Consider the following 15,335-nt stretch of genomic DNA (forward strand, 5'->3'; position numbering starts at 1 on the left):
TTGTCGACTGTCATCTGTCGTCTGCAAGTTGTGTTTCTCTTTTTAACAATAGAGAAACAGCATTTGTTTAATAAACACACATATGTTTATTTTTTTTATGTCCAATGTCCATGGTAGGAAATCAGAGAGTTTAAAGTATATGTTCGTTTGCCGAATATCAAAGTCGTTGAAAATGAAAACCAACCCTATAACTTTTAAAAGGATACCACCATAGCCTAATCAAAGAAAGGTAGGTATGGTGCATGCAATGCATCATGAATGAAGTTCTGGGTGACTGAATGAATATATCTCTTTAAGAGAAGTGTGCCCCTCGACCCCTCCCCTCATTCTGCTGAGCGCGCACTAAACCTATAAGTAGCGCGCATGGAGAACACCGAGGACACTCTCTGACTGTGCGTCGCAGCAGTGTTCATTTGACGTTTGTCTATTAACAGAACGTGCGTAACAAGCCGAGCTAATTTATCTATTATCCATAAGGAGGAAACTAAATGACATCTTGATGTGTTGCTGCATGGACCGTTCAGCAGACAAACGGACATAACCCGGATTACAACTCCAAATCGTTTGGGTGACATCTTTCAGTCCTATATTTATAGTTGTGAAATTTGGTGTCCACAGTGCTCCAGATGTTAGTCCACACATATTCAGCTATGGTGAGTCGTTCATTATGAGCTTTCATTGGATCATGTTTCCTATATATTGCCCCGCTATTGGGTCTGCTGTTGTCTTCTTCAATGAAGTTCCACTTAAAACCAAGGGCTCATCGTATGTGACGTTGAATGGACAGTGGCGGCGCCGCTGTTGTCACACTCATCTATATGGGTGTATGCGTAATGTCACAGCGAGGCACAGCGCTGACCATCAAACTGTCCGCTGGAATGGTACTTTTATACGGAAAGTCTGCTTGAACCATTGTGACACTTTGGGGGAGAAGATGATAATAATCGTTTTGGAGTTGTGTCTTGTTGCGCTTCAACTTGTATAGCTATGCTATAACAGAATGGGTGCTGAAATTTGTTTTGGAATATAAAATAAATACCTGCATAATATAATTATATACATTATCTCCTCTGGTAGTAGACAGTTAATAGGCCTATATATCTTATTTCGGTGACGATTAATTTAAAATAATGTGGTGCTTTTATAGTGTCACTCACTGGCCGTCCTTTGTTGGCTGTCAGAGGTAATGGACATTGTTCCACCGTAACATCATTGATTCGGGTGACCCAGCTTTAGAAAATCGAAATTTTGCCAGGGACAGTGCGGAAAGAAATGTAGGCTACTGGGTTATATATTATTAGATGTTTGTTGCGCGGTCCTGCTTAGTTTTGATGCTTTACACATGCACACAAAAAACTTTTAGGCCAAAAATATTTGGTCAACATTTATTTTGGACTCAGGACTTCGTTTAAAATCCCCTTTAAATCCTCTGTGGAATCTATTTGAAGGCGAGTTTGTTGACACAATTACACATTATTTACAAATGTAGACATAAAATGAATCACCTGTCCTTTGTGCGTCTAAAGCAGCTTTATATTTACACTCCATCGCGCAGTGAACAGTGGTGACATGGTGTCGCTTACTGAAAAGTACATATCTACAATATATAGGCGACAGGCCGGGTTGTCAGCTTGTAGATCTGTTTTTTGTCGGTGGCCGTGACCTTCCTGACACTGTCGCATAGCGAGGATGCCAAGGGCACTATAGCTGCCATTACGCATCAAGTTCAAACGCTGTTGCGTTTTCTGAGGTGGTGATAAAATAGTTTTAATGGGAATTAATGTTAACCTGTTCCTTTTATTAATGGTACAATACTATTTTGTAATGTTTTCGTTATTTGTCCAATATTTACATTGGTATAGCCACGATGATGAGGCTCGTGGGTTTAAATTACAGTCAGACCATAATTGATATTAGTTTTGGTTTATGATATGAGTCTTGTAATAGCATATAGCAGGATGTATATGTTTATTCAGATAAAAAATACAGTCTCATTATTTGGAAAGGTATATATATATATATATATATATATGTATGTATGTATATATATATGTATATGTATGTATATGTATATGTGTATGTGTATGTGTGTGTGTGTGTGTGTGTGTGTGTGTGTGTGTGTGTGTGTGTGTGTGTGTGTGTGTGTGTGTGTGTGTGTGTGTGTGTGTGTGTGTGTGTGCTTTATAAATATAATTGACTTGACTTGATCAACTTTTCTTTGGGCATGCAGGAGCGCGCAGACGGTCTGACCGGCTCGTCGCCGGGCGGCCGTCTCTCCCAGCTGTCCTCCCTCAACCAGTCGGCCTACTCCTCGGCTCCCCCGCTCTGCCACACTCCGGCCTCCGACTTCCAGCCCCCGTATTTCCCCCCTCCGTACCCGCAGTCTTCCCTGTCGTACTCCCAGAGCCAGGACTATTCCCATCTCTCGGACCCCTATCCGACCATCAACTCCATCCACCAGCATCACCAGCAAGCATGGCACTCGCAGAGGTCGCGGTCCGGCGAGGACGGTCTCCTGTCACAGTCTCACCGGGCTCTGAGCCTCGACCCCCGGCGGGAGTACCCGGGCGTGCCCCGGTTGCTCCACGGCCTCCACGGGGACGGAGCCGCCGCGCTCGGGGACGGTCCTCTCGGGATGCACCTTGGACATCACGGCCTGGAGGACCTACAGGTGAGTTGGCTTTTGGCTTAGCTTTGCGTCTAAGTTCAGATCACCGTGCGTCAGTCACCATTCACACGCATGTATAGCTGGAGTCCCCATGGGAGCCATCTTTAGCCACTCTATTTGACCCGATTCGCTCTGCAACCATATTGTTCGATATAATAATTCAGATTGACTTTATTGCCACATCACATTCACATAAGGTGCAATCAATCTATATATAAATGAGCTTGAGAGGCCTCATATTTTCGTAAGTTATAAGGCCCGGAGGCAGTTATGTGCGTAAACGTTTCTCAATTAATTCACGTCATCATTAATTATAGCTATTAAGCTTTTTAAAATAATTATTGTGAACTGAAAGAAAATTTACATTTATTTGGAGAAATAAATAGCTTATTGCTCTCATTTTATGTAACTTAGAATTTATTTGAAGGGTTTGTTTAAATTGTTTTGCCTGTCTAAATTGTGGTTACAATTATTTATTGACAGTTGTTCGTCGAAATTGCCCGGGTTCATAAAAAAGATACATTATTATACCACCATTAAAATGCTCCTGAATGGCGCTATAAGCCTATTGTTCAATGGAAAGTTGCCATTGGGCCTTTATCTTACAAGTGTAAATGCCAACAATTAAGGTCAAATTTATTTATCAGATTTATTTCCATAAATTCGTTTATTTTTTTAAGAAAAAAACGTAAATATGTTTTAAATTCGAAGTCAGCATTTCATTTGAGTGGCCTGTTGAATAAATAATTTCTGCTTTTCCTTAAGCGTCGGCGGCCGGACTGTAACATCCAGCATGTATCAGACCTCTTAGAAACTATAAAGTAAAAGTGATCTTGTCCAAATGTTAGGGTAACCCTTTTGCCTTCTGCAAATTTAGCGGAAAAACTGCAACGTTTCAGCAGCAGGTGCAAATGCAGACGTTTGTTTGTTCGCGGCATCCTGCCCCCTGAAAGAAAAGTCCCCGAGACCAATTGATTGTTCTGGCTATTAATGCAGAGAAACCTGACTGAATCAGCAGGCATGGAGTCATGGCATGTCGCTGCTAAACGCCCCCTCTCTTAACAAGGACCTTTATTTGATTAATGGATTAATATGCCTTGTGTTTGAACTCCTCTTATGAATTCGCCACAAATGAGACACCACTCGCAACATTGTAGCCTATCCTTTCTCCATTCATGACAAATATGTAGCCTGCAAATAGTAATGGTGAGCTAAAAAAAGTGGATTGCTATTACTAGCCATATAATTACTATTTATTATAATACATGTTGTCCATGTAATTTATTATATGTTTATGAATTATGCAATTTGCATAGGATCACAACAATTTTGAACATTTGGGTCTATAATTTATTTAAACAGGGAAAACATATATTATATAAGGTAAATGTAATGCTTGAATTTATAACACAGAATATAAACAAAACTGATAAAAAGTGTAATTAATAAAGCAACAAACTCCAAAAATAAAAATGCTTTCACATGCATATTAATGAAGAAGAGACTATACTTAATTTGGACATTTCTCCTGCTGAAAACTATCTGACAACCCCATGAAACAAATGTGCCTTCAGACAGTTTTGCCTTTTGCATTTTCAGCAGCCCTACAGTATACACTACAGTATTACTATATTATATTTTGTCAGCCACAACAACAACCAATAGTTTCATACATTGCACTCTTGGCCATATAACTCTCAGCAGGCCCTTGCTTTCAAACTCATTATAAACCCAAATTAATGCAATCAAATTCAAACTGAACCAGAAATCAAAATGAAACAACACTTCATGCTATCATTGACTCGGGCGTTAATTTCTCATGGCATGACTGGAGTATATATGGAAGGCTGTGGCTGGAACGGAGGCTAAATGGAAGGCCTTTAATCACGTCTTGGCCTGCAGAGAGACAGCTTGTGTATTGCTGTGAGGCCAGTGAATAAATGATAGTCAGTGTCTGTCTGCTGTGTGTCCCTGATGCAGGGGATGGAGGAAGGATCAGCCCTGGGCATCCTCGACCACTCCGTCATTAAAAAAGGTAAGGAATGGAAGGGCTATATAGTGTGTATGTGTGTGTGTGTGTGTGTGTGTGTGTGTGTGTGTGTGTGTGTGTGTGTGTGTGTGTGTGTGTGTGTGTGTGTGTGTGTGTGTGTGAGAGAGAGATTGTACATACAGTACATGCTGAAGGGGGTTGGTGTTTAGGGAAGGGTGCACTCCAACACCAGTCTCTGTCATGTGCGCACGCACGCACGCACGCACGCACGCACGCACGCACGCACGCACACGCGCACACACACACACACACACACACACGCGCACGCTATAAATAATTCTGTTTTGCTATTTCATTTGAAGTCAAGAAGTCCTCTAATACTCGGCTGCAGACTTCACCCTAAAGGCAGTCATTCTTAATGAACTGTTCATGGTCATATGAGAGAGAGTAAAGAGAGATTGAGAGAGAGAGAGAGAGAGAGAGAGAGAGAGAGAGAGAGAGAGAGAGAGAGAGAGAGAGGAGGGGGGGATTAGAGTGGAAAGAAGTGGGGCATGGAGCAGGGAGGGGAGTGTGATAAAAGAGGGAGTTGTGGGTAAATTTGCAGAGTAGATCACACTATTATTACCAACTCTTTGAGGCATGAGTTTTTTCCCCCATAAGACACAAGGGTACATTTAGAAAATTCAAAACGGGTATAATGCATCACTGTGAGAACCTTACTCAGCCCCAGACAGCCAAATCGTCCAGTTAACCAAATGACAGGACGCCTTGGGAACTTATTATACAGTGTGGGAAAAAAGTGAGGCGTTTTATTCCCAAATGAGATATCCACTTATCTATCTAGAGTCAAAGTGACACCTGGTTGCTCTTCCAAAAAAAGAAAAAGACTGTTAACACTAAATCAAAGCATGATTGGTCATGAGTTAAGTCCCTGAAAATTTGTTAGACTCTACAAAACTCTATGAAGCAAAATTCACTGCTGAATTTAAGGTAGGCAATTTAATCCACAAAAAAATTATTACCATTTCAGAACAGATTTAAAGGTGTTGAACAAACATAAATCCCATGTGAAAGAACATCTAGAGGAGGGTTGGAGGAGGGTAAAATAGGTGTAGACTGAGAGAGAGAGAGAGACAGACAGGCAGGCAGGCAGGTAGGCAGGCAGGCAGGCAGGCAGGCAGGCAGGCAGGCAGGCAGGGAGGGAGGGAGGGAGGGAGGGAGGGAGGGAGGGACAGAGACAGACAAAAAGGGTGGGATGCAAAAAGTTAAATAGTGAGAAATGTAAGGAAGAGTCAGGGAGAGAGTCAAGATATGAGAGAGGAGAGAGAGAGAGAGAGAGAGAGAGAGAGAGAGAGAGAGAGAGAGAGAGATAAACAGAAAGAGAAGAGAGAAAGTGAGGCAGAGAGAAAGAGAGGGATGACAAAAGACAGAATTGACTGGAGGCCCCACTCTTGCTCTGTGGTCTGACTGGCTGCTATGAATGATGGGATTGTGAGAGAGCCCCTCTGTCCGGGAATCTGTGCTGCCTTCAGTCACAGTAGGGCGCCGCGAGCAGGCCCAGCGCCGCCCACGGACAAGGAGCGGAGAGCCAGCCACACAGCTGACAGTGGTACAGATAAAACACAAGTATAACTGCACCAGTGACTGGCGGAGAGTGAGGGGAGCACAAAAGAAACAACAGAGTCAAGGGGATCAGAGAATGAGAGGCTGGAAAGAGATTTGATGTTGCATAGAGGCCTAGAGAGAGACACATATACAGAGAGACAGAATGAGAGAGCGAAATTGACAGTGAGAAGCACGCACGCACGCACGCACGCACGCACGCACGCACGCACGCACGCACGCACGCACGCACGCACGCACGCACAATTCCATTCAGTCTTCTCGCTTGCGAAGAAGATTCTAGCCCACACACACACCACACTACAGACCAATACGTGTCAATGTTTACACTCGTCTTAAGACTTTGCAGCATATAGTGGATATGTGATAACGGACTGCACAAGCTATTCTCATGAACACAAATTAACCATTTCATAAAAGCTGATGCAACAAATATTTTTTGTCACAGAATGAATCATACACAATACAAATCACTAACAACGACTGAATAACAATTTCAATTCATTAAGTTGTTTTGTCTGTTATTTTGTATATCCTTACAATCCGTAACAAGCATAATTTAATTTTAATTATTCAAAATGTGCCTGCTCTTTTTACTACAGTAGTTGTACATTCCTCCCCAGTGTGTGTCTCTCTCTCTCTCTCTCTCTCTCTCTCTCGCACGCACGCACGCACGCACGCACGCACACACGCACGCACACACAGAGTCATGAACAAAATTGCACAAAGCGGCATAAAACTTAATTGTTGTTTAAAAGTTGATCTCATCAGAAGAAAAGTGGGTGTGAATTGAGCTCTTCCAAGGTGTGACATAAATCCATGTGAGAAAGTGTGAGTTCAAATGAACCCTGCTGGTTAGACAACAGTATCAACATGTGAGCATGATCCAGAATTAGAGCTGTTGGCACTGGGGAGAACATGGCACTGAATACATTAGTGAGCACCTAGATGAGCACATGTGTCACATATAAATAACAGCCAACGCTGCTGTCCCCGTTGTGTAAACATGCATTGTTCTGGGTTATGTTACCACCTTCAACCCGACCATTATGTTGGACGTGTCAGGTAAACACGTTAAAAAATTGTGGAAATAGTCAAATAGCCGATCTACAAGCTCACAACACGGTGCATCATGATGCACTGTGAGCTTGTAGATAGATCGACTATGTTTACCAGCATCATACAAATATATAAAATAGGCCTTGTAATATTCATGATGGCCCCTGTCTTCTCTATCTTGATGTTCACATAGTTCCATAGTGACCTACTGTATGGCTGGTCTGACTCTCAATTCTTAAATTGCTGCTTTTCTTACTTTGTTTTTAATTATATCAACTACACTTCTCAATAATACTCTGTGTCTGTATACAGTTTATGTATAAAGAAACTGTATGTTGCTCAACATCAATTCACAGTCAGAGACCCTGAAGTCACAGTAAACTCCCAGTGTTCATTTAATTCAGAAGTGTATATACAGATTGTATCAAATTGACCTAAAGTACTACTTGCTTGATCAGAAATAATGGCGGCAAATCATCTAAAGTGATTTTCTTTCTCCTCCTATCCCCTCTTCACCTTTGCATTCTCTCTTTTTGTCTCTCCTCTCCCCTTGTCCCCTGTCATGGTCTCCTACACCAGTTCCCATGCCGTCCAAGTTGAACGGTTCATCCCTGACGGCCCTATCACTCAGTAAAGATGGTCTAGGCATGGGATCGGTCTCAAACCCCGCAGAGGTCTTCTGCTCCGTGCCGGGCCGTCTCTCCCTGCTCAGCTCTACATCCAAGTATAAGGTCACCGTAGGGGAGGTCCAGCGGCGCCTGTCCCCTCCTGAGTGCCTCAACGCATCCCTGCTTGGAGGAGTCCTCCGCAGGTGAGGGGAAACGGGAGACGTGAGGGTGTAACTGCATGTATATCTCTGCTGTCGGGAAGAAACCACCTAACTCCAAAAATGTTAATCTTTCAGGAAATGAAGAAAACCTTATATTTGTAAAACAAAGCAATATTGTCTCATCAAAGTTGGTATTGTGACTTTATATATTGTCAATTACTTGCATGAGACGGGGAGAGGTGGTGGAGTTAGGTGTTTTAGAAGTTTAGCAGACAGTTTAGGGTCCAATGGAGTTAAGAGGTTTGGTCAGAAGCACTTTTTAATACTTTTCATTGGTTCAATATTTTTTTGAACCAACACATAGACGTAAAGGGTGTTCAATAGCATTGATTTATGAAACAAAAAAACTAAAACAAAAAAACCCCTCAAAGATAAGGTTAGGTGGTTTCTCCCCGACAGCATGAGGGTTTATTAGTGTATATGGCCAGCCTGTGTGTGTGCAAAGATATTATGAACCACTTAAACCCATTGGTAAATGGTAAATGGTGCATTTATATAGCGCCTTTATCCAAGGCGCTTTACATAGATTGTGCATTACATTCACCCATTCACACACACATTCATACACCGATTGCGGCGGAAGCCATGCAAGGTACCAACCAGCACATCGGGAGCAATTTGGGGTTCAGTGTCTTGCCCAAGGACACTTCGACATGTAGACAGGAGGAGCCGGGATTCGAACCGCCGACCCATGGATCATTGGACGACCTGCTCTACCTCCTGAGCCATTGTCTGATTGAGTCCCCCAGGGCTCTATACTAGGCTCCTTCCATTTTTCCTCTGCAATCTACACCAAACCTTTGCAATACAACAATAGCCAATCTAAACACTATCATCATCATTTTTCGACCACGGTCGAGATCATGGATTTCACAATACCACGCCAGACTTCCCGGTCCTTCATTGCCATCCCCAGTTCCTGCTTACTGATGCATGTGTCCCTAGCGATGGCATCAGGGAAACGACTGGTCTGCTTTGAGGCAGGATTCCAGAGAAGGGAAGATATAACCTCATGATCAGCTCTGTAGCAGTGGCCGGCAAACTGTGTTCTTCTGGATCGGACTAGTCGGACTAGTCTAAACATGGGGAAGGTTGCCATATATTAGAGAAGTCGATGGGTGGCTCTTCCAAGAGAGATTTTGCGCTCTCTCATTAGAAGGCGGGTGTAAGTGCCTTCCAGCTGTTTCTCTAATTTCTTTGAAAGTGTCCAAGTCTGTGAGCCATAGAGTAGAATCTAATGTAATCTAATCTAAACACAATAGTGTCCCTATTCTGGGCATATGTCATATTGGGCAAATATTCTGCAAATATAGGCAAGCATTCGGTGCAAATAGCTGAAAGAAAAAGAGGTTGTAGATCAGCTATTATCGACAAAGTGATAAACCCATAGGATAGACCCCTGGGGGACCCTGGTCAATTAAATATATAGGGTTAAGAACTTAAGATATGACTCGTCAGAACTCAAAATGGGTTGTGGGTCAGAAAAAAAAACAAAAGCATTCATTATAAATTCAATATAAGCCACAGCTTCAGATTATAAGAATAATTTTCCAGTTCCAGGTTTTAGTTTTAGAGCACACACTGTTCATATACAACACAGTCTTCCTCCTCAAACACTAATACATTTAATAAATACATAGTAGAGCAACAAGAGTTAGAGAAGATAACTACTGCTACCGACAGTGACCATATGGAAACTTCAGCTCCAGTTCACATTCAAATCTAGTTGCCATGTAAGCACAAACAAACACACACACACACACACACACACACACACACACACGCACGCACACGCACACGCACACGCACACACACACACACACTGTATTAGAATTACATTTTACTAGTGCATGTACACATGTACATGCACTAGTAAATAAAGGTAATTCGTAAATAAATACATATATAAACTGGCAGGCACATATGTGCACACACGGCGTTGCACGCACGCACACAGCCAGCCACACACACACACGTACGCGCACACAGTCTCCTAAAACTGCTCTCTCTGTTTCCTGTCCCCCCTCAGGGCAAAGTCAAAGAATGGTGGCCGCTGTCTGCGGGAGCGTCTGGAGAAGATTGGCCTCAACCTGCCCGCCGGGCGACGCAAGGCAGCCAACGTCACTCTGCTAACGTCTCTAGTAGAGGGTAGGACACCCCCCCTCCTCACACACACGCACACACACACACACACACACACACACACACACACACACACACACACACACACACACACACACACACACACACACACACACACACACACACACACACACACACACACACAGTGAAGATGAGTGACCTCTATACATCTTGACAGCTAGAGACACATAATCACATAGAAATGCACTTGCATGATCAAGCACGAGTAAACACTCAAAGGATGCATGTCCGCATGGACGCACACAACCTTGTACATACATGCACACTGTCACATACGCGCACATGTGTGTACACACACACACACACACACACACACACACACACACACACACACACACACACACACACACGCACGCACACACACACACACACGCAGACAAAACGTATGAAATGCACTCTCACTGTCTCTCCTGCTAAACCGATTTACTAGCCTAATTTTACAGACATGACTTGATAAAGTAATTAGCACTGAGCAATATGTTTGAGAACCACTGACTTTATTCTATCCTGCCATGTTTTTTATTGTTTTTGTATTTTCTTCCTCTAGGCGAGGCTGTCCACCTGGCAAGGGACTTTGGTTACGTGTGTGAGACTGAGTTCCCAGGCCGAGCCACGGCAGAGTACCTGTGCAGGCAGAGCGAGCCAGACCAGCTGCCCACCAGACGCAGCATGCTGCTGGCCACCAAGTACGTGCCTCATCTTAAACACATTATAGGGGAATACCACTCATTTTCAACATTGAACTATGTCATTAATACAAGTAAGACGCGCGAACGCGGGAAGCGAATGCAGCTCGTAAATTGCAATAACAACAATTAGTATAAATTACGTACATTTTTAAGGTTTTTGAGTGGTGCAAACCACTCCAACAACTGGCTTTGTTAGTACCCGTGTGTGTTTGTGCCTGTACGGGTGAGCATGGTTGCTATGGTTAGTGTGTGACGTCACTGACATAGCTGATCAGACTATATAAGACCTTGCACCACTCAGTTCACACGGGTGTGATTTTTTTAATATAACTTAGAGTTATTAAATGGGCAGTATTATGCGTGTCTTAAGTACCAGGTCTTATTACTTAACTTAAGACCTGGAGGTGTGATCAATGCCATTTGGCTATTCTGAGTGGCCAAACAGCATTGACCACGTCTCCAGGTCTTAAGTTAAGTCATAAGACCTGGTACTTAAGACACGCATAATACTTCCCTAGTGTGGAAATAATAATAATTAAAAAAAGTCCCATAAGAAGAAGGGGTTCTGTTTAGCCTAGCACTGGAGGTCTAGAACTTGGGGTCATAATTATGATAATTATGTGATCAGTGACATCACATCGGTGTACTCTGCTGCAGGCCAAAGAGTACACCGATGTGATGTCACTGATCACATGACCGCAAGTTAGGCTACATAGAAGTCGGGGACCTTTTTATTATTTCCACACAACAACTCTAAGTCAAATGAATGACTCAATGTTGAAAATGAGTGGTATTCCCCTTTAAGACCTGAGGGCCGATTCTACAAATGCCTTCTAAATCAGTATAGTTCGCACAAGAGAGCTTGTAGATCTGCTATTTTTGCCAAATGTTCCCCTACTATGACATGCTTAGAATATGTGGTTAACTATAAATAAGCTTTGTTTGTATTTGGGGCCATGAGGGGAAGAGGGTGCAGCATGGCTTGAGGGGGTGGCAAGGATCATGTGATATGGTCACATGGTCAGTGTCAATGAGGGCTGTTAAAAGTGAAAATATAAATCAAGTTTGAAAACAACATCACCAATCCAGTGTCAGAGAAAAAAAGTTTTCAAATAATAACCTGGATTTGGTTTCAAAACGGCATAATTTAATTAATATGTGGTGCAAATAAAAACTACAGCAAATTCTCTTGTTTTAACCACTAGGGATGAACAATTTGAGGGAAAATATCTAATTGTGATGTTTCAGACCAATACTCTGATCTGACTGATTGCTAGTCAATGTGCAATTTAATTACATTATTAAATAGGTCCAAAACTGTTTACACTTCAAAATACCCATGTTGTATGTTTAGCCCTTTGGCTACTAGTCACTAGTCAGGAATACTTTACATTACTACTGAGAAAGTAGACAGTTTTATATTGTTATAGAATAATTACCATATTTCTACAGGCAATATTCAGATCCCAATTATGAAGTAATCTACATGTTAATGTAATTTGTACTTAAAAAGAAGCTTTTCTCCAGGCACTACTTTTTAGAAAGACTTATTATTTCTAATCAATCCACGCCTTCAACTGTATTAAAACACAGTAGGCTACCTTTGACTATTAAAATAAAAGTGAAATAAAGTTAATTGTGTTGGATTACCTATCTCAAGCAAGTATGATTTGCATTCCATACCGAAATCAATTGAACCCAATGGCTTCTTGTAATGTAATACAAATTCTATACTTTGAGCTAAAGTAAATGAAATTGTATTTGTATTTGGTATGCATAAAAGGGTGAATATCAGTATACTTTATTCATGGCTCAAACTTCACCTAAAACATAGAATACCATTTATTTTCACTTTACCAGAAGTACTGTAATATAAACTTTTTTATTGTTGTTTTGGACTTCCAAGCCTCTGTGATTTGGAAATTGCAGCAGTTCATATCGTCTTATGATGAACTATTCAGCCCTACTAAGCACCCTCTCCCTGCTTCCTTCCTTCTCTCCATTCCTCTCTCTCTTAGGGAAATCTGTAAGGAGTTTCTGGACCTCATGTCACAGGACCGTTCTCCGCTGGGCGCCAGCAGACCCACCCCGTGCCTGGAGCCAGGCGTCCAGGCCAGCCTCACTCACTTCAGCATGCTCACGCATGGCTTTGGCACCCCGGCGATCTGTGCCGCACTCTCTGCCTTCCAGAGCTACCTGATGGAAGCCATCAAAATGCTGGACAAGGGAGAGGGCGGAGGGAAGAGCCACCACGAGAAGGAACTGAAGCACCGCAAATAAGGAGGTCGATGAAATGGACAGATGTAGAGGTCAACATCAAGGAGGGACGGAAAAGTAGGGAGACAGGAGGGGACAAGCAGACACGTGTCCCTCTGTGTCATTGTGTCTGCCCTCCTTTGATTTCTTTCTAAAGGAAAAAGACAGAGACCTTTGCCTCCCAGAGCCCCTGCAGCCTCTTGCTGTTGAGAGACAGAGAGCAGGGAAGTATGTTTTTTGTGCTGTTATGTCAGCCCTTCCCTCGCTCAAAAATGACGCATGGACCTCTGTCAATAGCCAGTTTGTGTGATGGCATATACTGTACCACCCTGTGGGCAAAAAAAAAGACTCTTCGGGATGAATTTCTACGTATGGCTATGTTTTTCTGTTCATTTTTGTTGTTCCATATGGTATTTTGACCTGTGTTCTCACAACCCCTTCCTTTACTCATACACACACTTTGAACTGAGCGCGACCGGGAGCTCTCAGTGCGTGAGAAGCCATATCCAAGACGACAAGTCAACAACATGCTCTTTGCTCCTCTGGAACGTTGGAAGAGTTCTAACTCAGTGGTTCTCAACCTGTGGGTCGGGACTCCGTCCACGAGTTTTTTTTGGGGGGATGACACAAAATTTAAGGACTTTTAAGACATTTTTAATACCTAGAAAAGGTAATGAAAAAGTGGCAAAAATTGTGAAAATAGACGATCTACAAGGCGTCATTTTCACAATATTTATCTGTGGGAACTGAGTCAAACTACGGTATATACATGCCTCAATTCCAAGTGCTTGTCAGGGTGGGGGGATCCCCAGTTCTAATATGATTATTCTGGGCGGGGTCGCGGCCTGAAAAGGTTGAGAAGCACTGTTTTAACTCCACCCCACTGGATGAGCAGTGAAGTGGGTAAATGGTTTTCTAGTTAGATATGTGGGAGGGGGGTTGGAGTCAAAGGCAGCTAAATGAGACAGGTGTTTTTCTTTTCTTTTGCTGTTATTTAATTTAATTTATTTTTTTAAGTGAGTAGGGATAAGTGTCGGTAACTTACAAAAATAATGTAAATCATTTTGTACTTCTGTGTATGTTTATTAATGTTATTACTGTTATTATTATTGTATTACGGCATAAATGTAATATATTATTAAAGAATTAACAGCGGATAACAACAGTGTGAGTGTTATGGTCCACGGATGCTACTAATATGCATCAGGAAATAATGTGGATGATCTATCCAGCATGCAGCACCTTCCTGAGTTACAATGGGTGACAGAATAAGAACACCTAATGGCATTGTATCACATAGCAGAAAACACAAAGATGACAGCAGGCCATTGTATTTAATGTATCATGTTGCAATCATAAATGGTTACACAAAATCATTCACCAGATTGGCCTGTCTCCAATCTGCCTCTCTCTGACTGACACACACACACACACACACACACACACACACACACACACACACACACACACACACACACACACACACACACACAATCACACTTAAGAGAAAATAATAATTACTGATGCAACCGTGCATACCTCAAGGGACCACTCAAGATTCAGAGCCCATTTACGCAGGACCCCATTGGGGTTGGAGTCATCCCTAGTGAGACACTACCAGCAGCAGCAGCAGCACACTGTGACATCCAGGCAGGCAACAGCAGTAACGTCAACGGTGTCACAACAGCAGCGGCCCTGAACATTGTACCTGGGAGAGGGAGTGATCCTCAGCACACAATAAACAGAGTACCTCAGGTCCCTCTCAACCCATCTGTTATATTGTTATACAATGTGTTATTTTTTAGCTCTCTCCTCTCTCCGACTGCGCACGCATGCACGCACACACACACACACACACACACACACACACACACACACACACACACACTATTTGGTCGTTGTTCTTTGTATAACCAGGATAATATACAATTAGAGTTTTCCGTGAACTACACACATTCTTCATTTTTTACTACTCTTACCTCCTTCGCTTTCTCAATCTCATCACCCCTGGTGTCAATTCCTCCCGTACCTTTATCATCTCCCATTCTGAAACCTACC

At 42.6% G+C, this 15,335-nt stretch overlaps 1 protein-coding gene across 1 annotated transcript; it reads left to right on the forward strand.

Moving 5' to 3' along the window:
- Positions 1 to 553: 553 nt before the first annotated feature.
- On the forward strand, positions 554 to 14,348 carry tfap2e (transcription factor AP-2 epsilon). The gene is made up of 7 exons (XM_079522436.1): positions 554 to 653; positions 2,231 to 2,671; positions 4,649 to 4,703; positions 7,920 to 8,151; positions 10,199 to 10,317; positions 10,880 to 11,018; positions 13,040 to 14,348. The coding sequence occupies exons 1-7, from the start codon at positions 627 to 629 to the stop codon at positions 13,299 to 13,301; spliced, it is 1,275 nt and encodes a 424-aa protein (XP_079378562.1). The 5' UTR covers positions 554 to 626; the 3' UTR covers positions 13,302 to 14,348.
- Positions 14,349 to 15,335: the final 987 nt, after the last annotated feature.

This window comes from Electrona antarctica, assembly GCF_951216825.1.
Source record: "Electrona antarctica genome assembly, chromosome: 15".
Classification (NCBI taxonomy): domain Eukaryota; kingdom Metazoa; phylum Chordata; class Actinopteri; order Myctophiformes; family Myctophidae; genus Electrona; species Electrona antarctica.

What these genes read in the sequence shown, in the direction of transcription:
- tfap2e (XM_079522436.1), top strand. Translation starts at nt 627, where the DNA reads ATGTTAGTCCACACATATTCAGCTATG. An exon ending in GCTAACGTCTCTAGTAGAGG is followed by an intron (nt 10,318 to 10,879) that starts GTAGGACACCCC and finishes TTCTTCCTCTAG; the next exon opens with GCGAGGCTGTCCACCTGGCA. An exon ending in AGCATGCTGCTGGCCACCAA is followed by an intron (nt 11,019 to 13,039) that starts GTACGTGCCTCA and finishes TCTCTCTCTTAG; the next exon opens with GGAAATCTGTAAGGAGTTTC.